General features: G+C 41.3%; 1 protein-coding gene across 1 annotated transcript; it reads right to left on the reverse strand.

Moving 5' to 3' along the window:
• Nucleotides 1-1,276: 1,276 nt before the first annotated feature.
• Nucleotides 1,277-15,389, reverse strand: LOC136421600 (glutamine-dependent NAD(+) synthetase-like). The gene is made up of 19 exons (XM_066409037.1): nucleotides 15,250-15,389; nucleotides 14,933-14,993; nucleotides 14,340-14,456; nucleotides 13,163-13,216; nucleotides 12,572-12,661; nucleotides 12,329-12,380; nucleotides 11,857-11,945; nucleotides 10,958-11,075; nucleotides 9,993-10,199; nucleotides 9,463-9,636; nucleotides 8,715-8,817; nucleotides 7,947-8,115; nucleotides 7,217-7,352; nucleotides 6,705-6,811; nucleotides 3,710-3,841; nucleotides 3,504-3,573; nucleotides 2,913-3,041; nucleotides 2,117-2,293; nucleotides 1,277-1,374 (listed from the first exon to the last, which is right to left on the reverse strand). Exons 1-19 carry the CDS (start codon nucleotides 15,332-15,334, stop codon nucleotides 1,288-1,290), a joined length of 2,157 nt encoding a protein of 718 aa, XP_066265134.1. The 5' UTR covers nucleotides 15,335-15,389; the 3' UTR covers nucleotides 1,277-1,287.
• Nucleotides 15,390-27,233: the final 11,844 nt, after the last annotated feature.

Genomic DNA, 27,233 nt, shown 5'->3' on the forward strand with positions numbered 1-27,233 from the left:
ATCAATCAAATGTCCAACACAAGTATTATTACAATAGAGTCGATTCCACATTACCGGGAGGGTGTTTGTTGCCTTTTGTTCTAACATTTGCAAAACCTTTGTAACAATCTAAGGGAGATAAGTGACTGTTTAGAACAATTTCCAACATTCATTTGATGTTCTAAATAGTTTTTGCTGTGTTCAAACATGTTAGACAAATTTCTAACATTACAGATGTTATTTGTATTATTTTCGAAACTGTTGGAAAATAGGTTGATCATTTATTCCTATATGTTCCAACATTATAACAACATGGTATAACTGGGTCAGTGGGATGGGAACAGGGCAATTCACACATCCCTTCAAAGTATAGGGGATTAGGCCTGGGTGCCATGCATAGACACCTCAAGACAAAGGTCTAGACGTGAAATCTAAAAATATACAGAGGCAGACAATAGAGTGCGATTAGCACCTACTTTTATGGGGGCAATAACCCAAATCTACCATTTGAAAAATGATGCAAATTGTTCCAACATGTTCAAACAGTGAAACAATCACATAGATGTTTGAAAATTGTTCTAAATAAAGAGATATTTGTGCAATTACTTTCCAAATAGTTCCAACATATATTTATAAGTTCAAACATGTTCAAACTTTCATTCTTGATTGTTTGAACAATTTAGAACATTTTGACTGGAATAGTCTTTTACCTAAAATTGTTTGAACTCACTAGCAATATTATCTGAAAACCCTCTCGGTGACATGGAATTGACTCTACATCAAAATAATCTCACCCTGCAATCATAACAGGCTTACACTTAACAATACAGTCATACATTGCATATTAGATAGATGAAACAAGGCACTAGTTTTGTATCCTAACAATCATACAGTTTCCATTCAATTTGCACCTCACGCTTTAGACTTCACATTACTAAGGAATATGAGATATAAATTTCTTCTACTCTCATTATGTATAATTCTATGCAAGGAGGTTTTATCTATACAAGGAACCTGTAGATATATATAGTGATCTGTATAAATTCCTTTATGCCTATATGATATATCATGATGAGCAGCTTTACTTCACATTCATGGTAAAGTTTACAGGTGGAAGTATGACTGCACTGTGAAAATGTACTTCATTATCAGATTCTAAAATTACTGTGCACATAATTAATTTTACAGTGAAATATAATTCTGCATTTTGGCCCTTGCTTTCATTCCATAATTGCTAAAATGTACCTTTACTAAATCAAAACATTTTCCCTCAGGCTAGTATGCTTAATTCCATTCCTATGATTACTCCTAATTTGTAGGTCCACTTCCATCTTGAGGTGTTGTAGCAGGTTCTTCTGTGTTGGGAGTAGACTTGGTTTTCTCGAGTGCATCCACCTGAACAAAAAAAAAAATCTCTTTAGTCAACATTGTTATCACACATGAAAAAAGCGGCTAGCTCTTCTTTTACCATTTTCTCTAACACCTACATTGTGTATCACAGGCAGCAGAATCTTCAAAATGGTGAAGGAAGTTGCAATTATAAGAAGGAAGAAGAAGACCTGTCACACTAGTAATGCAACAACATCAATCAGCCGGCAAGTCTGCTAGCTCTAGATTGTATTTTTATCGCCTGGTATCTCTCAACATGAGATTTTTAGGGATCAGTTGATGTTTGCAGGTCAATGAACATTGTTCAATGTGATAGGATAGCTTTTCATGCAAAAAATAAGCCGAAACCTAGGGCAATTTATAGATTTGGCAACCTTCTGAGGATCAACAAATACCACCAGGGCTCCGGTGAGTGAAATATTTTTATTTATTTATTTAATATTTACTTCGATTTACCACATTTTGTGGAAGGATTGACATAACAGGTAAACTATCACCTTTTCAAGATGTCATCCCAGACCGGACTGTAAGATTTGGACCATCGCACACCGGGGCATGAGTTGGAGAAGAGTTTATTTTTCATTATAACCACCAAAGCTCATCGACTGTGTGACATAGGCTTTACTAGACAAAACCAGCTGCAGACTTCAAGAAATGCTTCTTTTCCCTCCTACTGCAAAGTAAAACCTACGTGAAAATATATGAATTTAAAGTATCTTAATCTATGACTAATATGAGCGGGTGTCACCTGTTTGTCTATCGCCCTGAACTGCCACGTCCATGCTACGTTGTACAGGAACTGGCGCAGGTCAAAGCGGTTGTCGTCGGGGCTGTAGTTCTCCGCATGGAACGACGGAGTCAGGGTCGTCATCTTGTGACGGTTGATCGAGTACGACCTAAAGAAATGCTTCACTTTTACCGCGACCTGCAATTAAAGAAAAGAAACATTGGAAAAGTAATAATAATTATAAGTTTTTTCCAAGTTCTTGCCCGAAAGGCTGATTGCAAGTAACGAGACAAAAACAGCAAATAAAGAACGATATAACATACAACTAATTCTAATTTAGATGCTAACTCTAAAACTTATTTGCAGTGGAAGACGAAACACCACAATTTTTTCTGAAATGTTTGGGATTCTTTCATGCTAAGAGGAGAGTAGTTTTGTTTTTGTCTGGAACATGGAAAAATTGAAAATGCAATGTTCACTTGTTTGGTTAAGGACGTCCTCTCGGATGGGTTGTAAAGCCGATGGCCCTTGTTTGAAGAGAGCCATGCTTCAAGCATGTTAAAGAACCCACCACACTTATCAAAAAGAGTAGGGGTCCATCATGGTATGAGTGGCTCAAACCTTACAGTCCAGTCTTACACAGCTTGTACTTACCTTACAAAACTGGACAGGTTACTTACTTTAACCTTCTCCCTGCTGCCTAACTCTGTAACCAATAGGGAATTGGGTAACAAACGGCTACTTAAGGTTAAAGCTTAAGGTGATCCACTGGATATGCAAAACAAACAAACAAAGAAACAAAAGTTTTGACCCAGACCTGTGCAGGGCTGCATGTGTTCTTCCATGTGTGGATGAGTTTACAGAACATGCTGTAAGGTCCACACTTCATCATCTTCCTCAGACGCCCGTATATGGACAGTTCTTCATACGACATCCCCATGTCCTCCTGCGGGAAACAAGGGTTATAATAGTAAGGTATCCTTTACTTCATGTTCTTAACCTTTGTTATGCTAAACTACAAATGTATCTGTAAAATTTGATAGTTAAACATCACATGAACATGTAGACAGACATAAGTTATACATGTTTTTTTTCTACCATCAACATTTCTGTACACATGAAGATCTTTTTCACTTCATCACTTCTATATGTCCAGTTCCCATTGAGACTTATCTACAGTTGCCCGGGCCCAATCCTGAGTGTCCATCACAATTAGTAGTTCAACCAATGACAGCATGGCAATTGGCAGCTCAACCAATGAGACAGTGGCTGCATTTCCATCAAATATTTGCATTTTCATGTTTTGTGGGAAGGGCTATGGGATGGGTTTTAAGTTGGTTTTTTATTGGAAAGATGTTATAAAGTGAAAAAAAATCTTCAAAGACAAGATAGACAAACAATGTCCTACCTCATCAGTTTGGGCAATCTGACCTTCAGCAAGAGGCTCTAATTCAGCTGTCGGTGGGGCATCATATATTCTGGAAGAAAAACAGCAAAGATTAAGCATCATATATAATCAAAATTTCATATATGCATTTTGCTCCTCAAACTCCCTTTTTTCCTAGGCCTAACCACAAAGAGACCAGTTTAGTGTAATAAAAGCATAGAACTTACTCCTTGAGTGCAGTGAAGCCGAACTTGTCCACACAGAAGCGTATGAAGGCCCTGAGGTCAGTCTTACTGATCCCACCTATGGGGTTGATATCTGCACTGGAGCAATCATACTTCGTCATGTAGCCTCGTAGACTACAGAGAAAAACAAAAGATTGAAATTACACATGTATAATGTAAATAGTAAACTATGAACTTATTTATGAATGAGAGTTTATTAGTTAGTCCCTGCTGCCTAACCCCGCAAAAAAAAAATTTGGTACAAAACAGCTGCCTTAAAGTTAGTAGGTATAAAGTTAAAAACTTTAAGGTACATGTTGTAAAACATTAACGGAGGGGGCCCCAAATTCGCCACTGTACCCTAAATTCGCCACTTCGAGTATTCTTAATTTTTGACATGTTAAGCTACAATATCAAGGTTTCTTTTACTTTTCTTCCAAGTATAACATTAAAGTTTAATATGCATACAATACTTTGTTCAAGTTTAGCCAAACTTCGAGTTCAGAAGCAAAAATTGAAAGGGAGGACGCACGACAACATCCCGGTGTATGGGCGGAGTACCTGGCGACGACGGCAGTCTCACAATCTCCTATTGTTTTTGTTAAAAATAAAAGATGCTGTAGACTTATAATATATCTAAAAACCTCTTAAAGATCTTCCTAACCTGTATAATAAAGATGTGTATGGAAATATGTTGTTTGGGACTCGTTTAGATCATTTATTTGCACATATTTTGACCAACTTTTCCTACGTCGAACGTCCGACTTATCGATCGAACATGCACTATTATATTCGGCTGTTCGAATGTGTCTAGGTGAAGAATGAAGACATGACAAGGTAAGATCTCATTATTAATCTATGAATAAACATCAAAATCAGGTCTTGGACCAAATATAAACGATGAGTTAGCAGGTACATCGTCAACAATAGTCAAAAAGGTTGTTTTTAATGAGATTTACGCCGTAGTAAAAATGCCAAGGCACGCGCCAAGCACCTCCTCCGTTTCACAGGAAGCTATCCAGCTACCAGCTCAAAGGGAGGTGCCAATTACTACATTTGCACCGCGCCCTACCGCTCCGATCTTGTCTCGCAGCCCCTCCCACCCGGGAACATCCCTTTGCAGCTCGTGTGCCGCTGGCAGCATCGCGCGAAAACGTAAACAATAGCCGATTAGGACTCGCCGACCGTGACATGTGCACGATCATTGGGGCGGGTCCCGGACTATTAGAACAGCCGTAAATGTATCAGATTCCCGGGGAATCTCCATATTTGGAAGTTGACAGCCCGCAGTTGACCAACAGAGAGGCTGTTATTAACATAAAAGATTCCTTTCTTTGTCAGTGCGAGGATAGAATTGATTCATAACTGTATTTCTGACAAATTTCTAGAGCAAGGTAATGTCATTTTCCCATCAAAAACAGTGAATTTATTCACAGAAAATTCCTTTCTACTAACCTCCTTGTTTCTACTAAGATACTTAGATAGGAAGATAAAGTTTCAACTAAATCTATAAGCTTCGCCATGATTGGACAATTCGGCTACTGCAAATTTGTGGCCCCGCCGGCTTTCCTTGTCGTAGACTTTCTGGCACCTTGGCCGACGTCATCAAAGGCTGCCAACTGTCAATCAGCGGCAACTTTCTTTGAAAACGCTTGCGCTCGATCTCCGTGTGCAAGGGAACAGCGAATCTCTGGCGACGTGACTGTTACACTCCAAGGTGTTTCCCACAGCGGTGCTTTCTGCAAAGTTTTTATTAGACTGTACTTCCACGTTTTCTGAGGGTCAAATCTGTCGCAGCACAGAGGCTTCGGCGGCGATTTTTTCTGGAAGCATGTCTGCGTTTAAGCGTGGGAATACCATGAATATCGCTTCCAATTTCGCACCGAAGAGAACTTCTGACACCGACGATTGTAGACAAGCCGGACACAGCCATGACAGCCCAAAAAACGGAAAACTGGTATCGACTATTGGTATTGTTGAGTAGCTAAATAAACTATTGATATTGTTGAGCTGGGTGAAGTTGGTTGTTTTTGAGTTTTCAGTTGTTTTCACCAGAAGTGTGTATGTCAAGGTCCTGTCGAGAAGTTGATTGACTGCCACGATTATCATAATTCTGACCCTCAAAACAGAAAAAGACGCCTTCTCAATAGTCTAAAATGCAAGAGCTTCCGGGCTCTGCCCCTGGACCCCGCCCGGGGCTTTCGGCAGCCCCCGAACCCCTGCCCCGATGCTGTGAAAAAGGGCGAGAACACTGCATACTATTTCCGCCATGGCGTTCTGCATAGAACTTCGCGTTGTGTAAAGCCGACTTAACCATATCCAAAAATGCGTGTTTCATTCCGACGCTCTGCAAAGTATTTTCCTGTTTGCCACAGAAAGGGAACCCCTTAACGTTGGCATTAAAATCCAGTGCCTGGAAAGCAGGTTTAGTCAACATTTTGGGCAAATCTTGACTTCTTGTAAAAGTGGCGAATTTATGGAACACCCTGGAAAAGATAACGCAATTACGGCGCGTAACAACCGATTGACCTTTCACCTTAATATTCGATCAATCACCATGACAACATGTATGTAAAAAGTCTAACAACTGCACTTATAATATAGCCCCATGGTATCACCAGGTTCACAAAATTTACATTTGAAAAATGTGATTTAGAAAAAAAGTGGCGAATTTGGGGCCCCCTCCGTTACATGTTTACTGACAAAGAATAAAAACTACACTTAAGCATTATACAGTTAGCATATATAATTATGACCAGTTTAGGATACAACTAAAAATTCTATTCCAAATTGTGAATATGACCTTCACAATCAAGGAAAGAAATCTACTAAAGATTTGAAATCGGCCATCAGAAGTCCAGATCAACTGCAGTTAAACCTCAGAAGACGAATCAATCCACCTAAGAACTACAATAATAGGCTCGCCCCTGACGTGTCGCCAAAAAGCATTGTGGAAGATGAAGGCTAGAGAGGGTATGTATGTAGGAGACCTGTTTACCTCTCGTCTACATTAGATGAACCCAGAACCAGTAGCCCCCCTGGTCGACCCTGAGCCCACAACGTTAACTGGGCAAACAGATACGCCAGCACCATACGCAAACGGGCCTGCAAAATATAATTATGGCAAAATCTTATTTTTCAACATTTGTCTTACCTCAAAAAGAGCAACAGTCAGTACTCTTGATTTCATAAATATAGGTGACAAAGTACGTTCAATTTTGATCTGAATAGACATTCGTATTGTTGGAAAATGAAAAATATGTCATATTGGTTTAGCAACTAGCCATGCAACTTACACCATTTGTAAAGATGAAAATATTTCTTCATAGTACTGTAATCTTAAAATGTTCACGGCTGGGTTTTTTCTCATGACACCACAAATATTAGTTGCCAACGTATTACTACTGTTACAAAACTGTTTCAACTGCAAACTTAGACCACCACAACAAAACTTTTCCCGTTCAATTGCATTGAATTTAGTCCTTGCGAAAATAAATGTATTCATGGTACCTGCACATTCTGTAGAGCCAGATTCTCTCTAGGACTGCCGCCGTGAACTTTGAACTTTGGTACGACAGCCGTGACCGCTGTGAAGATGCCAATGACAGCACTGACAGCTGTGTCGATCTGGATGGACTGGTGACAACTACACATGCATGAAAAATAGATTAATTTTGTATTACAGTAAGATTTCTACACTGTAATGTTGTATTCAGTTTCTCTTATTTTACCATATGCTATAAGATTTAGTGTAAATTTAATTGTAGTTCCTTTGGAACTGGAACATTGACTTCTCCCAAACCAAAAATCAAAGATCTCAAACCTCTGTGAAATAGAGTTTCTGTGACTTTGTCATAGCCCTCAAGCCATCAGCGATGTTTGTGATCCTCTCCTTCCATTCTTCCCTTAATCAATCACAGCTAGTGTGTCTCCCTCCCATAAGGGGTCATTCGTTGAGGACCTCTTACCAACTACCCATGGACTATACCACACTACCAGGAAGAGGGTGTTAGCCCTTAATGCTGCAATACCTGAAAGTACTGCTAAAGGGCCCAAATCACAATGTGTCTTTGGGACTCAATAACTTACATAACCTGCATACTAAAATTCAAACAAATCTACCTAAAGGATCTTGTGTGCGCCTATTTGCAATTCACAGGAATACTGCACAAGGTCCTTCTAAACAGCAAGGTACAAGGACATTAGAAAGAACACAATAACTGCAACATCATCAGCAGACCTGCCAATTTGTTCAGCCAGCTGCTGCGCCCTGTTTCTGGTGACCTCTGAAGAGTTCTCACTGGCCATGTAACAGGTCACAAAAATCCTCCCGGCAAGTTCCCTAGGATTCTGTGGGACGTAGTCAGGATCTCCGACTATTCTCCTCACATCTGTCAGCACCTGGGGATCTGGGAAAAGGATTCTGACTTAAACATAAGTTTCAAGTGTTTCAGTAAAAGCTGTGCTACCTGAATGAAACTCAAAACTACTGACATAAATCATATATCGGAGTCGTAATTATAAGTCCAGTATATGGTGGCAAGATGGTTTTGTGGTAAGGGTAACGTAGACTTCAAATCTAAAGGTTCTGAGTTTGAATCCCTAGTAGGACCCAATATATATTATGCCCTAGGGAAAGGCTCTGTTCATTTATCTACCAACTTAACTCAGTTGAAAACGTCGTCTGAGATTGGAGGTAAAGCTGGAGATCCCATGTTTGAAGAGAGCCACACCACGAGCACATCAAAGAACCCACTGCACTTATCAAAAAGAGTAGGGGTCCATCCCGGTGTGAGTGGATCGAACCTTAAACAGTCCAGTCTTACACAGCTTGTACCTACTGTACAAAACTGAATGCCTAACGGCGGTTTACTGTTTATGCAAAACAAACAAACAAACAGACAAATGGGGTCGGTTATGCGGGCAGTTATGCCAGGAGGAGGCCGATGATGATGATGATGATGATATGCCAGCTATATATAAACTCAACAATAAACAAGTTCCTTACTTCCATTGTCGACAGCTTGACAGACCAGGTGGCACATTGATGCCACAATACAGGCGGTGGAGGAACTGTCGATACCACCACTCAGCGGCAGGAAGAAACCTCCCTACAGACATGAAACATACAAGTCATGTGACTAACAATCTACACCTTCAAGCCATTATAAGAGGTTCCAATCTTATCCTTGATATCATAATAAGAAATTAAAAGTTTTAAGTGCTACAGTTTGACAAGAGGATGCTAGACAGCCTTATAATAAGACCTCGCTGTCCTCAATGTCCCAACTGGTAGCAGCCTCACAGTTGAGCTCCTGGTTCCAATTAGTTGGTATAACAGGGAGACCCTGGGTAGGGTATCTTGGTTGGGGCTGTACCCGTCTTTTGGAAGGGACTTAAAATGGGGGTCCCTTGTTCGAGAAGATGCCTCGAGCGTGTTAAAGGGGAAGGGCTAGCAACCCCTCCCTGTAAAGATATACCCAGTGCTACTGAAACAGTAAAGAAAATGCCGTAAGGTGAACAACAACAACAATCCACAGCAAACTGCACATGGCAGGTACAAAAAACAAACACTACTCACTGGATTTGGGGTTAAACAGACATTTTGGGGGTCCTCACACAAAATGGGGGGTTAAAAGGAGGGAAAAGTCATCCTTTTTAACCCACTTTTCACTCCTTGGGTCCAGATAAAATGTGGTAAGGACCCCCCAAAAATGTCTGTTTAACTCCTAATCCAGTTGGTTGTGAAAATGTACCTGTCCACTTCTCCTGAGGTAGTCCCAGAGCCAGCAGGCAGGTCCGTACGATATCTCCTCCTCGGGACTGTGGTACCGCCACCCGACAGGCTCGTACGATGGCAGGAAGATGTCGTCGTCTTTGGACAGGGAGAAATCCGCCATGACCCTGGGGTAAGGCTCCGACTGCGCAGCCTGAGACCGAAAAAAAAGGAATAATCTAAAAGGGAAAATGTTTGCGAGGATATAATTTTGCGGTAGAAAGAACCCAACACACCTATCGAAAAAAGTAGGGGTCCTTCCTACTATGAGTGGTTCATAACCTTTCAGTCCAATGGCCTTAACTGAGGCAATCACTGTCATATTGAGGTCACTACAGCACTGATTATAGGCTGCCATTACCAACCCTGGTGATACAGCCCCGCCAATTGTAAGCTCCTCGCAATTCAGCCCTTGGCTGCAAAGAGATAGTAGTCGCCCACCCAATAACAGATGACATCAACATTTCTAAATCTACAGTACTTATTACATATATAAATCCCTCCACTCACAGCCCGTGCTCTTGACGCAAAGTTTCCTCGGTAGCTCCTGACATCCTCCAGGTCGAGTGTAGCAGTGAGGACCTCTACCTCATCCAGTGAAAACTGTGAGCCTTGCACGACAAAACTGCCGTTGATGGCGATCATGGAACAGCCGTCATAGTAGACACGGTCTCCGTCGCAGCCCTTCTGATTTGCAAACAGGTAGATCCCTCCACACTGTAATATAAGTAAAAAGCATTACACGTAGTTACTACTTAGTTAAAAGTAAAGCAGTCATTCTCAATTCAGGTGAAGCATCATGCTTTTTCAAGTAGCTAGTGGTAGCGCAATGCGGCTTCGCTACAGCTCACGTTTTTTGGTCAAGCACACCGGGTCTCCCCCACTCTTCTCGATAAGTGTGTTGGGTTCTTTTACGTGCAGAGGTTTGACACTTGGGGCTTATGCCCGAAGCTCCCTCATACAAAGGGCCGCCTGCTTTATGTCACCATCCGAAATGACAAATGCAATCCCATGACCCTAGGATGACACTTGGGTGCAAGGATCCACGGAATTTGATCCTGTAATGTAATTAAAGTCAAGAGGTGGCATAAGGTGATAAGTAAGGTGATAAGTGTAAAAACATGGCTGGTCTCTTAGGGTTGTTGACTTAGAATCTAGAGATACTGTAGGTAATGGAAAGGTAATCCCATAGCCTTCTTGAGGCCATAGGCGCAGAGCATTGCAATCCACTGTGTCAAGGGCACAGTATTGGAAGGCAGAGGTTAGGGATGTTCTCTTCCATGGATGGGACGTACACAAAGCTGGAGGTTTCGGGTTTGAGGAAAGACACACCTCAAGCATGTTAAAGAACCCACCGCACAAAGACTAGTGGTCAATCCTGGTGTGAATGAATCAAATCTTTCAGCCCAGTTTTACGCAGTTTGTCCTCTTGTGTTATGCATAAAGGCTGTTAAGTGGTTATTGATAATGTTCACCTTGGCGGTTGCTGACTTGACCAGATCTACCCGTACATAAGCCTTCCTCAGACTGAAGTGACTCCCGCTGGCGTTGGTGAAGATCTCTACTCCATCCAGGCTCTGGGCTATATGGGAACTACAAAAAAAGAGTTCAAAGATCTTATATATCCACGTGTATACATGTCTAAGACTTGTTTAATTGTAGTGCATTAATTCATTGACATGTAGTTTTGATCATTGTCTGTATGTCCATATCACTTCCTATCCCTCTACAGTGAATGTGACTGGCATGTGGAAAATATACAACTGCGAAAACATGATCATACCTACCTGTGAACTAATAGGCTCCTTCATTCAGGGCTATAGAATGTACGACAGTCGTAACACACAAGGTTGATAAATTACTAGTTCTGGCAAATCTGATCTTAACTTCCTGTCACTCTGGCAAGTACTTCCTGTCACTCTATCTGCAGTGAACGTGACTGCCATATGGAAAATACATAATGCAAAAACACAGACGGACATTCAAACAGAAACACTGAAAACAATACCACCCATTTCACGGTGGTGAAAACTTCTAAGATCTGTCTAACAACTTACAAGTATATGACTGCAGCATTCCATATGTGCTGAAACATGGCCTCCTACGCCATAAAGTGGCCAAGGGCGCTATACGCACTAGCGACCGACTCGGACGCAGGGATCAACTCGGGAGCTTTATTCACACAACCGTGGCGGATTCCAAGATGGCAAAGGAATGCGGAACACAGTGAACACGTGATCCTTACATGATGTCATCTGTGATCATTAACATAACCCTATCATAACCAACTATATGGCGCTACATTAAGTTGTGTATGTACCCTAGACACTATAGCTACTACATGTATACTTTACATCTAGTACTACAACAGTACCTGCTTGGTGCCCAGAGTTCCTCACAAGTCTCACTACCAATACAGGTGTCTCTGGTGGAAAGTACTGCATCTCCAAAAGGAACGGTTTTCTAAGGAAGAACATTAATTTTACACACAGAAAAGCGTGATTTTTAACAATGAATATTTCTTTTTGCTTACTTCATTCATTTGACATTGAGTAAAACATGTGTTTCTGATAAAGTCATGGTAACTTATATATGAAGCTCTAACAGTTAGTAACTTACGTTTGAACTTATATATCAGCAAACTGACTTACATGTCATTGAGTTATCTGAAACGTACTGCTTATAACATGTATTTATCCATTGTTAGGGAGTCAAGCAACAGCCAAAGCCTTATATAACCACTGTTCATAAATTTGAAGCCTTTAGCTAAGTATACCACATAAAATAATTCTATAACATGGATGTAAGGGTACACAGCACAGGTAAAGTTGAGACACCTGACTTACCTGTCCTGTTATAGAACTGATCATCCTGGGTAGGAAATATTCCTCCACCTGTCTGTGGAAAGAGAAAGATCTTGATATTATAATAATTGCATTTTTTCACATTTATGTAAATCAATGCAGAAATAAAATTTGTACCAGTGTTTCATCATTGCTTTTTTTTCCAGCCAAGGAAATCATTTCACTTGTTGAAAAACATGTAGATGTTCTCCTCTTTAAATGCTTTTTAATACATATTTGCCATACCTTGGCTTCATCCACCGTGTGAACCACCTTTCTTCCCTGTAGTTTCCATCGTTGCACAGCTGCATCTTTGGACGAATAAGGAGGATCTTCCTGTGAAAAAAACAAAGGAATGTTTTAAAGATGGCCCCACCCCTGAACAGTTGTCAAAAAATATATACTACATAAATGCATTTAAGTTCGCATGGTTTTTATTTCACGGTAGGAAGAAAATGGAGTGTTTGCAATGGTTTTTAAGTTCGCGTTTGACACAATAGTAGCGCTACAGTCATAGGTGGGCAAAAAGTTTGCACTGAAAGTTCACCGCAAAAACCGCAAACATAAAACCACCCCGAACAATTCTGCATTTACAGTATTTCATGCCTTTAACTTGTCTATAGACCATCTCATGTCCCAGCCCACCTCCATCAAAATATAGAAATGCAAAAAAATATAAAAATGCTTTGAAATATGTGATGGACATGCAGCAACTCTCCCATTGGTCAAACTGCTAACTACCATGCTATCATTGGTGTAGAACAGCTAATTATGAACATTCAAGAATTGTACTTAACATGTCTTATTCTTAAAAAGGGTGTGAGTTTCCACTCTTACTTGTTTAAGAAGATGACTCGGCAGTTATACAGCACGTTCTTATGCATGATGGGCCTGTGGGATAGTAAAAGAAATATTCAATAATTGACACATTTTCACAGTGAGAGTATTAAATGAGTGTTTTAAAACATTTCTCAATTTAATCAAAATTCCAAAAAACCTTACATGTACATGTCACTGCATGTTTTACATGTGCACAGTTAACATTACTTAGTACTTAAGTTAAAGCAAGTACTACTAGTATCAACCTTGAAATACTTCAGTTGATTTTATTTTCAAACTGCCTCCAAAGTGCCATAACATGACACCTTCAATATGTGACGCTGTTCTACAGTAAATTGTTTTAATCACAAACTTAAACTTTCCAAAACACAGCAACAACCTTCTGTCAACTCTTAACCCAATATGAAATACTGTACTTACAAAAATTTATGAACTTACTATGTGCCTTTAGATCAGCTACATCTAAGTACATGTACATGTATTTTAGTATTTTTACAGAATCTTTCTGCTCTCGTTATATGATGTAACAACCAAAGTAAGAGACTTCTTGAAATGTTTGCAGTACTTTTATTTTCACAGTGACCACTCCACTACAGAATCAAGTCCCAGCTAAAATGAGTTTCCACTGCAGGGTGCGAAATACCTGGTTGCACGTTGCACAGTGCAACAAGATTTCGGTTGGTGCAAGTTAATTCCAAACCCAGGTAGCGCAGTGTGCAACCTTATATTTTGAGCCAAAGATCTCAATCGGAGCCCTGGAAGCTCACAAAAACACAGTGTCACTCTCATAAAATTCGGTAAATCTTCAATTGAAATAAAAAAATCAACACTTTTTCGTTTTAAACCATCCAAAACCCTTCATAGATCGTGGAATTTGAGCTGAAAAAGACTAAAACACACTGCCCTCGGCTAAACAAGATTTTATTAGGTCAATGGGAACAAAATACTATCTAATTTATATTTTTAAATATTAGTAGTATTATACGCTACATACGAGCTTAATTTGAAGAAATCAGTGAATGTTGCTGGAGCAACCTGAAATTTGGATGTGCAACCTAGCATTTGCCCTAGGTTGCAACATGGGCAACCTGGCTCAAAAAAGTATTTCACACCCTGACACTGTATTGCTGAGTTAGACATATTGCTACAGCGAAATCGCTGAATGAATCCTTACATGCCAACGTCACAGATGATGTCTTGAGTGACGGGCGACTGGAGTAACATGGCCAACACCTCAAAACTGTGCAGCAGGGTGTCGCCCTCGTAGAAATGGTCGTAACAGCCATAGCCACTGGGGAAGGAAAATGGGTAAGTTTATATCAGTTGATAAAAACAGATGCAGACCAAAATACAATATAAACTTCTTTTTCTTATCAATAAAATTACATTTTTGAGACATACTAGTAGAGTTTGTTTTTTGTGGGACGTCATCACAACTTGTCCAAAATGTCAAATGCCTGTTGGCTGTCCAACAATAAGTAGACACATTTTAACCTTTAGCCACACGACCTGGCACCTTAGTTGCAATGTGTCAAAACATAGGTTAAAAATGTTAATCACCACTTCATATAGCTACTCAATCGTCGCCATGGCAACACGTTTCATTGCCTTTCTTGTTTTATTTTCTACTTGAGGGTATAAAACATAAATATAGGCCTGAAATAGTAAATGAGGATATTTTTAACCACTTTGCAATATCTATATATTTCTTTGATTTACAATAGAAGGTGCATCAAGAAAAATGATAAACTTGGAAGCTCGACTCACCATATCTCCAACTCAGAACCTAATCGGTAGGCTGCGTTCTTTTTCTTAGCAATCTCTATACCTGGAAAACATAGCGAACATTCCCTTAAAACACTTGGATTTCTCAAGTAAGCAAAATAGGCTCTTTTTTAGCAACAATACAAATCAACTCTAGCCATAGATATCGCATGAATCACCATAACAACAGCATAAGTTTGACAGCATAAGTTTATGTTTACATGTCTGTTGGGGGAGGGGGGCGGTTAGTCTATCTCAAAAGTTACCACGAAAATAAAGGTCTGGGGACGTTACATTTATACCAAATGAAAACAACTCACTTTCAAGTATTCTTTTCGAGTTTCCCTCGAAGTCCATAGCCCACTGGTTGAGGGAACAGGTTGCTAAAGTTACCTTTCTCCCCATTTTGTTACAACGTTTTTCGCGTGCTGGTAGTAGAGGTCGAAGAGCACAGTGTCAGTCCGCATTCCGCAACCTTTGACCTAGAAAGTAGTGCAGTAAAGAACAAAAATCAGCATCAACTTATCTAATAAAAGTAAGGTCACCATTTAATGTAGATTCTTGTAAAAGTATGGGGTAATGACATTTGGTGATATCAAGGAGGTATTATTAATAAAACCTCCTTGGTGATATATCATTGCGCGGAATGTTAGACGAGTGAAGAGGTAACAAGTGCAGTATATTTGAACTCCGCATAGGGGCAGCACTCTCTGGGGACTTTAGCACCATGACATAGGCGGCGCGGCATATAGCGTTCATCAATATCAAAGTTAGGTCATGTTGATTTGATTATATGGATGACATCCTGTCTAAATTTGTTCTTTCAAAACTTCTTCTTTGACTTTGGAATTGACTCTAGTTTGGCACTCTATGATATCAGTGTCCGTTTTCCGAAATATTTAATCTATTGTGCAGCATGTATTTTTATGTTTAGCCATAAGTATGGCTAAACATATTGTTTTCTCTCATGTTTCTTCTTCTTCTTCTTCTTCTTCTCCTGTCAAATCTTCAAATCGATTCATCTCTGTCATTTTTTGACCAAATGACCTGAAATTTGGTACAGAGGTAATGTAGGCAAAAACCAATGTGCGTTCTTTTCCTTTTTTTGATATCGACCTTGAAAGTGATTTTATTGAGGTTTTTAGGCTATTTTTAGCATATCTTGGCCTCCTGCGCCCTGGTATTTCAACCGAATGACCTGAAATTTGCTGTATATGTGGCTTGAACAAATATTTAAAGGACTACATTCCCATTTTTGGCATACATATATTCAAAACGATTTATTTTGGGCTTTCTTGACAATATTTGCCACTTCTGTCACTTTCAATACTACATATGACCTACAGGTCATTGACCCCGAGTGCCTTGCACCTGGCCAAGCTGGAAGTTTGCTTACGAGGAGGAAAGACCGGACATAAACATTTAACGTGATTATCGGGAAAACACCATGTTCCCTTAAACTCAGTGGTTAAATTGCAGTTTAGGAAATTTTATAACAGAAAACAAGTTAAATCAATGATTTTGTGAATGTTTATTCTAGCATTAGTTATTCCAGATATTTTCAAACTCCAAATTCTTCAATACAACACGGGAGATCGTTTCTCCTCAGACTGGCGCGACACTCCTGTCAAAATTGATTGATGATCTCTCTCTGCCGCCGACTTCATACATGATCAAAGGCGGGTGGTAGGCGGTGCGCGGGGAAACTTAAACATATAATGTAGCGAAGTGTTGCACACGGAATTCTCACGCTGAGGGGTACATGAAATAATGCTTACAAAATAGACCTCTATGAATCGGGCTACATTCAGCAATGGTAGACGGATTCGGGGCATGCCGCGCAAAACACATGGTCTCGCTGGGGACAGGCGTTTTGGTCCCGCACTTTGTCGCAGCGGTGCGTCGCCGCTACGCGATCGAAAGCACGCCGCTGTCTGTCTCGGACCAACACGCGTCTCCCGTGATGTGTAGCGTCCACCACCAGGCCTTCCTACATGTCCTACGTACGGGCGTATGGATCGTAGAATTCGGCAAAAAAGGAATGATTAGGCCAGTAGAGTCAGTCCCCGGTAAGGTCAATGATTCGCCCCTTTGCGCTAGCTTGTAACGTTAAATGAATGTACCCTCTGGTGGCCAAACTTCACTGACAAACTTTCTCCCTATTATCATCATGAGCTTGCGTTAGTCTGGTACTAGTGACTATTATGTGCCGGGAATGTTTATCTATCGCACGCCTTGGAAGGAAGTTCAACCATGATAAATGGTCGGCCGTTGCGAAAATTTGGAATCCCATGCTGTTGATTTTCGTGATTGAATCTGTAAGAAAATATATTTGCATGTCGTTCATGTTTTTGGGACGGACGCCGGGACGGGGTGAATTTTTTCTATCATTTTCGTCCCGTTAGTAATGCAAATCGAATCGTGTTGCACAAGAGGCAAAACACTAAAAACGTGGGTCTTGTGGAGTGTTTTGGAGCGGGAAAATGCCGGATATTAGCGGTGCTGAACAGTGTACATCGTCGCGCGCGGGTGACGCTCCGTCAAAACAAATCCGCTGGTGGTGTAGCGCGGCCACCGAAAATAGGCAGAAACACACAGGAGGACGTTTATGAGGGCAATTGTGAAAATCTTTTGTTACAAATTGTTCGAACATTGAAACATTTGGATAGATGGTTTGAAACTGTTCTAAATAAAGAGATTTTTGTGTAGTTACGTTTGAAATGTTTCCAACGTATGTGAAATAAGTTCAAACATGTTATAAGTTTCAATTCTAATTGTTTGAACACTTTAGAACTATTGTGACCTAGACATTCTTTTAATCAAAATAGTTCAAACATATTACAAATATTATATTAAAACCCTCTCGGTGACTTTGAATTGACTCAAATATGTTGTTTTTGGTCATTTCCTTCGTCTCCTGTCAAATCTTCATATGTATACTATGGAAAACTTCATTCTTCCTTGGGGTTGATCTTTTTTGATTCAATTTTGAACTGGGTTGATTATGCGCAAGAGTGTAATTTTCAGCGGATATTTTTCGACTGGTTTACATGGAAATGGCACGGAATATCCCATTCTTGCAAGGGGAGGATTCTTTAATTATTTCTTTCAATTTTGAGCTGGAATGATTATGAAAAAGTCCATTTTTTAGCAGAAGTGTATTTGTTAATCAATTAGTGGATATGGTTGTGGACTGGTCCATATTGTGTTGAGGTGCTACTGGAAGACTCAATTTTGGACTGGGGTGATTCATTTTTTTAGTGCAAGTATTTTAGAATGGTCCATTGTTATTTTGGGAGAGTCCATTTTTTGCATGGCGAGGAGTATGGCTAAACATGCTGTATTTGCTCGCAAATGTTGCCTTTCTAGTCTCATATTGCATTCTGCAGCTGCTTTTTATCATTTACAGTATGATCGAAAACTTACTCGTACGTTTTCATCATCATCATCATCATTGTTTTACGGGGAATAAATCATATGACATTAGTATCCATTTTCGGATTTTTCTTTCAACATATATTTGATCATCATTTTGCAGCTTCTTTGTAAAGAATGGTGGCAATTTTTTTTTTTTCTGGAATTAAACAAAAACTGATGCACGTACGGATATCATCCATAATCAAGTGAGCGTGGCCTTAGGGTCGTAACCTACCTAGTGTTGAGTTAATGCCCTCGTCATGTGTGAAGCATCAGTTTCCAACCTGATGTTGGTCTTTTCCAGTGCGAGAGACGGATAGCTTCATTTTAAACAATCGGTCGGGTTGCCCCCCTTCACGCTTTGTCTTACTCATACTTCTGAATCAAACTTAAAACTTAATCAAAGTTTGTGTATATATTCCAATTCAAACAATATCATAAACATAGAATACACCTTGCAGTTACATGTATAGGAAACGGTTACCTTTATATATAGCGGGCGCACTTTCCTGACCAATTTCTGTAAAAGCGGAACTGTTCGCGGTGATACAATTTCGCGGTAGGGAGAAGATGGAGGGTTCACGGCGGCTTTAAGTTCCCGGTTGAAACAACGGAGTAGGCGGGCAAAGAGACAGAACAACAACAAAATTCCGCGATGGTTTTCAGTTATAACCACCGATATGCCCCGATGTTGGGCCCTTGGGAAATGCATGCGCACTTTACACGACTTTCTCCACTTCACTCAGGTGTAAATGAGGACCTAGCTTCGATTAGGGACGTCCCTTGGATATGACGTTAAATGGAGGTCCCGTGTTTGAGGAGAGCCACACCTCGAGCACGTTAAAGAACCCACTGCACTTATCGAAAAGAGTAAGGGTCCGGTGTGTGTGGTAGAAACCTAAAATCCTATGGCCACACATGGGGCAATTATCGTATTGAGGTCACCTGAGTTAGCGCCGAATGGCAGCCGCTCCAGACCCTTGCGATCTAGTCTGTATAACGTAAACTCCAGCTGTCCGGGGGTTTCTCTCGTGGGTGGATAGCCGTTACAGGCGGCGAGCGGACACGGGGCTTGGCAGTGAAACCAGGCTACTTGCGATCTAGCCCCGCCAATTGTGCGCTTCTTGCAATTCAGCCCCTGGCTGCGAAGAGAGAGTAGTATAGTAAGCCTACCCAATAACAACACACAAAAAAACAAGTTCGGCGCGAAGAGATCACCGCGAAAACCGCGAACATAAAACCACCGGGAACATTTTCACTTTTACAGTATCCTCCCTATTATTGCTGAATTCGACAGGCTATCATTGGTGCACTTTGAGGCTACTTTAGTCCAGCTAGCGATATTGAACACCTCCTCCTACTCGCATTACTAGGCTATTTTTGGATTGTTACAATCAAAAAGACGTCAATCCTACGTCACAATCTTTCACGACATTCTTTCTACCTGCCCCCAGAAATAACTCACCAATCTCTTGTCTCGGTTGGAAACACCCCAAATTCCTACTATTTTGGGACTTGAGCAAGATCCAAGCATCCAACAGGGAAGGCAACACGCTATTGTTTCACCACCCTACAGCTGTGTATTTTGGATATGTTATGTGCTTACGCAAAATACCGTCGCATCAAATTAGTACCTCAGAAACCTTGACGTATAAAAGGACAAGAGGTGAACATTTAGCCGTCTAGTTTTGACACTGAATACTTCTTTCCTACATGTACCTCAATAAAGGTCCCGTCTCCAATTGTTCTTCATTTTTCCGAGGTATTCTTAGCTGCTGTGCCTCGCAACACAAGCATAGTTCAAATGGGTTGCATCTACAACTATTATTCAGTATCCGTTCATTCATTCATTCACACACTCACTCACTCACGCGCTCGCCCTTTTGTTCATTCCAATGTGCATGACATTGAGTATGTATATGTATTTATATAAGTATGTATGTATGTATGCATGTTTGTGCGTGTGTGTGTGTGTGTGTGTGTGTGTGTGCGCGCGCGCAATTCTAGGGCCCGAAAATCGGATTTTGAAAGTCAATTTATTTAGTCATTTCTATACATAATCAGTTCAAACAACACTATCACAATGTATGAGATAGTCCATTATGCAAAAATATGACATCGTTGTAATGTTGGAACTATCATTGAAAATCGTCGCCAGGGTTTTTGTAGACTTGCGAAACTAAGGGAATAATCGTATGGCATGTTTCGCACGGTTTTAAAATGCTCAAAGTATGAAGTTATTACACAAATGTGCTAGACAGTGTTAGTAAATGTCACTACAATAAAGGTTTCAGCATCTTTTTTCTCCTTTTTTTTGGTCCCTAATATTGCTTTGGTTGCCTTTAACACTCACTGACGTAGATTAATAGTCTTTGAGTGCTATCCCGACTTGCCCCTTGACAGGCTGTTCAGGCCCCCCGGCCGGAAACAGTTCATTGACTTATGTCACAGTTTCCGGTCGGTCCACAGGTGCGACGGAAGATGCCGATCTCTGACGTCATGACTCGCCCCAGTGTCACAGACGAGGTTACGGCAGTCGATTTTAATCACCCCGCCTTGGGCAGGGCAACTAGGGACAATTTGAGGACTTGTAGCCTCTTTTTAAGATATCCTTAAAACCCTTTACTAAACGAGGTACAAACAAAAAAATGGGAGTTCTGTTGCAGTACCAAGGAGAGACACCAGGGGGCCCAAAATCTACGTATTTCGTGGAAAGGTGAAGAACTAACTACATGCCAAGTTTCCAGACAATTCAGCCATGGCTTCTTACGTTTTGCTTCTAAATCACAAACAAGTACCGTTTCACCATTGTAAATGCCAACAAAAACATGACTTTCTCGGCAAAGGGAATAACAGGATTTTGAGATAAGTATATCTAAATGAAAAAGAAATAAATGAATGAATTAGTCTCCAAGCAGATGAGTGGGTCCGGCTGTTTTTTAACGTCTTTTTAGACTTTTTTTGTCGGGCTTTCTACCTTGTCATGTTTTTTATCTCACCAACAACAGAACAAACACCACCAACAACAACAAAGTAGAAAGCCCAACAAAAACGCCTAAAAACACATAAAAAGGCCAGCCGGACCCACTCATCTGCTTGGAGAGTATGAATGAATGAGGAAATTGCAAAGAAGAAAAAGAGGAAAAGAATAGAGAACGAAAGAAACGTATCCCCTCCTATTTTTGTACTTTCCTCTATATTGATTAAGAGTGACACTTTTAATTTACTTATTGACGTCCGTACTTACGTAATATCGGAGTATTCATTGAACGAGGTCGTCCCCTCCACAGTCAATCACTGAACAGAGTGGGCGGAGCCTAAATACCAGCTGTCACAGATTTCTTTTCCAAAATAACGGTAATAATCAAAAAAGACTTCGCGAAAGTATAAATAGCGTACGCACCTGTAACTATAACGGTCTGACGAACAATCCACGCACTGGAACTTCGGAGTACAACACAACTTTACGAAGTGACTTTTCGCGCAGCCATGGGGTCTTTAGCTGTGGTCTTTTCAGTCTTCCTTCTTTCCTTTGCGAAGTGTCTACCACTGAAAGAAGAATCTATGTCGGCATGTCTTGCGGGACATTCTAATAACGGTATGTTATTCTATTTTTCTTTCCATATTTCACAATATAAAAAAAACGTACAGACCGCATCGATGTTAATTTTTCTCCCGGTTTTACAAGCCTAGTTATCTCGTAGTTTATATATTCTATATGTTCTGAAATATGGCGATCGCTTGAATGTTTGCGAGTTGAAAACATGAAACGGACAGTCATTTTCCAAATATGAAACGTGTAGACGAGTCATGTCAAAGGCACTTCTTAAAGATGCAGTTAAGTTTAACGTCATTCTCGAGGGGGCGTAAAGTCGGCGGCCCCGTGTATAGGCGACAAACGTCCTCTGCACGTTAAAGAACCCAACACTTATCTTGAAGAGTGACTCGATCGGTGTGCTTTGCCAAAAATGCGGCCCGTAGCAAATCCACATCGCACTTCTACTAAAAAAGCATCATGTGAAAAACCATCATGGTTCACCTCAGTTGAGAACGACTGCTTTGTGAGTGACATTTTCGTCGAGAAAACACACATTATCAATATTGTCCTTATTTGCAAAGCTGTTTTTGGCTATAAAAGTTTGCTCGAAATTCTGAAAATACCCACTCTCTTTCTAAATTCAAATTGCGAGGTCTTTTAAGTTGCATATACAAAACTCGCGATAACTGTGACGCTAAGCTTTGAAAGAATGATAGTCCCTCCATACAACAATGCAGATATATAGATTTGTGTTTTTCCTTGCTCTGTGTATCTGTACAACTTATCATGTGAAGGATTCTGTCCCGTGAACAATTTCCTTTTTATAATATATAATGCCGCATAAAAACGCCCTGATTTTCAATGAGAATTGTGTCTGGGGCTCACTTTATGTCGACTGTTATGTGCTGCGGCTTTCTTCATATTCATAGATACAGTAATAGACTTTCTTGCAAAGCTCAAGCCCGGAGAATAAATTAATGCAAAGGGGCACACAGGTACGATAACGTAAAAGGTTTCTTTAAAAATGTCGAGTCTATCTATCTAGATCTATCTATCTGATGTTTCTACGTACATTACTAGGGGGTCTTCTTTGGAGGCAGTGGTTAATGACTACGTTTTTGATGAGGGGTGGGTTTGGAGATTTTAGTAGAAATTGTGATAAGTGATGATGAGTGGGTTTGGACATTTTAGTATACTCTTTTTGAGGTCACAAAGAACTAGCGATTTTGTGTCAAGAACTAATTGTAGTGTAGGTAGCTATCGAGGCATTTTTCATGAGTACGTATTTTTGTCAGTTACTTTTCCACTTCTTTCAAAATATCACGTTTCCATCCACGAATGACTAGATCGAGACATTTAAATAGCGTAATCAGTCTATATTAGCGGCGCCGGACGAATGGACTTGAATTGTTTTCGACTTTTTCGGGACAAAATCTTCCAACCACGACCAACTGCCAGTTTCGTCCAAAATCACCGGCACTTTGCATTTAAAAAGGAGATAAGAATTAAGAGAAAACTAGCTTATCGTTGTTTCAAATAGGTTCACGCAAGTGAGTAACTTAAGTTATTCTCCCCATTTTCAGTACTTTCTTGTCATGTAGAACAAAATTTCTTATTTTCTTTCCGAATTCAGGCGAAAATCACTGCACGCATCAAATTTACTTGCCGTGGCCTAACCTTGACTTTCAAAACCGTGGCAGCATCATTCCAAGTTGGGGAAAAGTCTACGACAACCAAAATTTTCCCAAAGTAACGTTAATTGGGACGGGCGTATGCAGCTCTAAAAATAGCCTACCAAGACACTGAACAGAACGTACCCCGTGGGCGGTGTGGCCCGTTCCGCGACGCTCAATTGAAAACCAATTTTTACTCGCAACCCGAGCGCGATTGGTGACGGTTAATGACGTCAGTACCAAGGGAAAGACGCATGTAGAGACTACTGTTTCAAGTCGTAGGGAATGAAATATATATTCCGCAGTTTTCTTGTTACTTTCCTGTCTCTTGCCTGAAGCTATGATATCAATAAGTGTTGACCTGGAGGCCGACAGAGTCACTGTACAGGGTATTGATTTGGAGTAACCTTGTAGCGTATCGTGTGTGGCCTGAAACTCGTCGTTACCTTGTACAGAATAACGTTAGGGCTTACATGTTGGTTGGGCTCTCATGGCCCGGCCACATTCGTCGTATGCATGATCGTCGCACAAACGACATACTCACCTTCCTACATGCCTAACTACCGACCTAATATACCCATCTACGTAACTGCATATATATTTCCTCTCTCTCTCTCTCTCTCTCTCTCTCTCTCTCTCTCTCTCTCTCTCTCTCTCTCTCTCTCTCTCAGTCTCTCTCTCTCTCTCTCAGTTTCTTTATCGATATCAACCTACCTACATATCTACCTATCTACCTAAATACCAATCTATCTACTTATCTGTCCTTCCATCTCCTTCCCCCTCTGGCCATATGCTGTTTGTACCACATCACCAATGAAATGTCTTAGCCCAGTACTTTCAACAACTATGGTTTTGACAGTTTAATTACACTAGATACACTAGGATTCTTTGGTAACAGAAAGTTTCTCTTGCGCCGTATAAATCAGTACGCACTCGACAACATCTTCCCGTCACACATTCAGGACCTTCTCACCGATACCGTTAATGATATGTTCTATCTTTTGTTGTGACATTTCATCTCGCTGTGATCTGTACCTTGTGGCCTCGAACTGACCTCTACTCCTGCGTTGCTTATAGGTCTGGAGAAACCCCTTCATCCAAACACGGACAGCAGCGGCCGGGTAAAGTACGTCCTCACCGTGCGTGACAACGACTTGGGCCTGATACAAGCAGGTGGCAGCTATAATGGTGAGTCAACCTACTGATACTAGTTTTTGAGATCCGGATACTGTAGCTCCTTTGTTCCAGCGTGTGAGTCTGTTATCCTCTCGGTCTATGGCCGCGATTCTCCTCCCAGTCTACTACAGCAGTCCTAGTTTGAGATGGTATATTTGATCACAAGGTGGGATCTAGACTTAGTCACGTTTGGGACCGCATCCCGCGACGCCACCATGCGGAAAGGAGTGGTAGAGCCCCTACTAGTACATTGTACCAGTGTTGGAAAAAAATCCTAAATGTTAGGAGTTCAAGTAGAAAGGTTGTCATGTCAGTCAAAACTTATCTGATAAAGCCTAGCTATTTTGTTCATCTGTCATGTTAAGGTTTGGTGTTTGTTTGAATTTTTCTCATCTTACACACATACAAGCCACTACAAAAAATTCAGTCACTTGTTCTAACTATACATTTAGTACAGTTAACTATTTGCAGCTGATATATTTTTTGTAGTCAGTATTTATTCTTAAGCTTGTCAATATTGTTCCTTCGATATATTCTAATATTTAAAAATGTCCTTATTTCTGTCTTGTAGTGTCGGTGTCGGGGCTGAACGGATCACGGTTTCGTCAGCTTGAGGTAGTGGCCAGCCGGGGACGACTTCAAACCCTCCCGGGCGACCCGGCGCTGCGTACCGGCACATGTCACGGGCTCTCCTCGGTCACAAACACGGACAATCGTACCAAGAACGCCGTCTCCTTCACCTGGGTGGCACCAGACGAGCGTCTTCTGGACGGAGAGTGCGTAACGATCAGGTCAGTACTTAATTCACTTCAGCCTCTGTCAAGATATTCAGGACCAAGTCGGTGATGGGTTGGGAGTATCCTGGTCATGAAATCCACCCTAATCTAGCTCCAGTTCGCTCATCTGATCGTATTTACTAATATAGTATCGTATAAGAAGAATATAACTTTCGCGAGTGTGATATTTCAAAATTCATAGTCGGATGGCGCAGACGACAAATAGCAACCTCACCGACTAACGCCCAACCACAGATGATCTTGCTCACAACTAAATCCCAACCATGGTAGATCTGGAGAAGGTCGGTAAGCCATGAGCGGCTATGTATGTGTAACACGGACGGCCTTCCTAAGATTTATATAAAAACAATCCGAACATATATGAGTTTTTTTTTCTAATATCCCTTTTTGATTTATTCAACAGTGCGATCTAATATTTTGTTGTTGATATTTCCGTACAGGGCGGCTGTAGTCGATGAGAAACAGGTCCTCTACCAAAACGATGCCCGACTGACCGTACAACTGTGCACCTCCTTGAAGCAAAGCAACCTTACAAGACCGAACACTACCAAAACGTACCAAGCAACTGTCACCACCTCCCTGAGACAGAAACCGATTCAATCCTCGGTGACAAGACCAACACCCGCCACCTCTTCACAGAAGAACAAGAACAACAGTGGTGAGAAGAAGGACATTTATTCGTATCGAGTTCAAAAGAGCATGGAAAGCGTCGCGACGGCGAGTACTCAACTGCCAGACTTTCTAACGAGAGAGATGTTTCAGAGCACCAACGGAGGGCATCGTACAGACAAGGGGACGACACGTACACAGCCACGAGCTCGTCGCTTCAGGAAGGAAAAACTGCTCAACATTTTGGTCAGGAATCGAAGAGAATCCCCGTCCACTCGGACAGATCTGGCCACAACGACCGAAGACGACCGTTCGCTGAAGTGGCGACTGATATCGAAGGCGTGCTGTCGGTCGGGCAGTCGTTTCGGAAACAAACCTCACGTTACAGACTGCGACGAGGCGTCCAGGAAGTTTGTTTCCCGCAACATTGCTGAACTGACCCACCTACGAGCCGTGTGTGTCGACGAGTTCGCATTCTGCTGCAAGGAAAAACAGAGGGAAGGAGGATATCTCATTGAAAGTAGCGAAGACCAACCCACAGAGCCTCTAGACGGCAGCACTGGACAACAACCAGTAGCTGCAATGGCGGTATCTTACACACCAACAGTAGCCAGTTCGTCCACAACTACCGAGAAAGAAATAACAATTCAGCATGCTTGCTGCCTCAACGGACTCAGAACTGCCTACGACTCTGGCAAGAGCTGCTTCGACGAAGGCGAGAGTTACGCAAATCAAACGGCATCAGATGAGTTGGAATCTGCTAACGCGGCAACGGCATGTATGGTCGAATTCTCGCGATGTTGCGAGGTGCTACGCGAGCATGTTGAGTCGGTGGAAGGAAGCTCTAGTCGCCCACCACAGGCGGATTTGGCCACTCTACAAGACCTGCGGCACTGCTGTAGACAAGGGTCTGTCGATGGGCTATCTCCTGAGGCAGACTGCGAGCACAGTGCCGTGGAGTACGCCCGGCTGCCGCTAAGAAATTCAACGGACAGGCAACTGATGTGTTCCAGCAAGTATACGGAGTGTTGCTCGGCAAGACAGGCTGACAATGTAAACCTCATTGCGGTGATCTATCCAAGTATTCATCATAC

Source organism: Branchiostoma lanceolatum, chromosome 16 (assembly GCF_035083965.1).
Source record: "Branchiostoma lanceolatum isolate klBraLanc5 chromosome 16, klBraLanc5.hap2, whole genome shotgun sequence".
In the NCBI taxonomy this organism is placed as follows: domain Eukaryota; kingdom Metazoa; phylum Chordata; class Leptocardii; order Amphioxiformes; family Branchiostomatidae; genus Branchiostoma; species Branchiostoma lanceolatum.

Coding starts and splice junctions, on each gene's coding strand:
- LOC136421600 (XM_066409037.1), bottom strand. CDS start 15,334: ATGGGGAGAAAGGTAACTTTAGCAACCTGTTCCCTCAACCAGTGGGCT. Junction 14,457..14,932: donor GGTTCTGAGTTGGAGATATG/GTGAGTCGAGCT, acceptor TTCCTTCCCCAG/TGGCTATGGCTGTTACGACC. Junction 9,637..9,992: donor TTGCGTCAAGAGCACGGGCT/GTGAGTGGAGGG, acceptor TTTCGGTCTCAG/GCTGCGCAGTCGGAGCCTTA.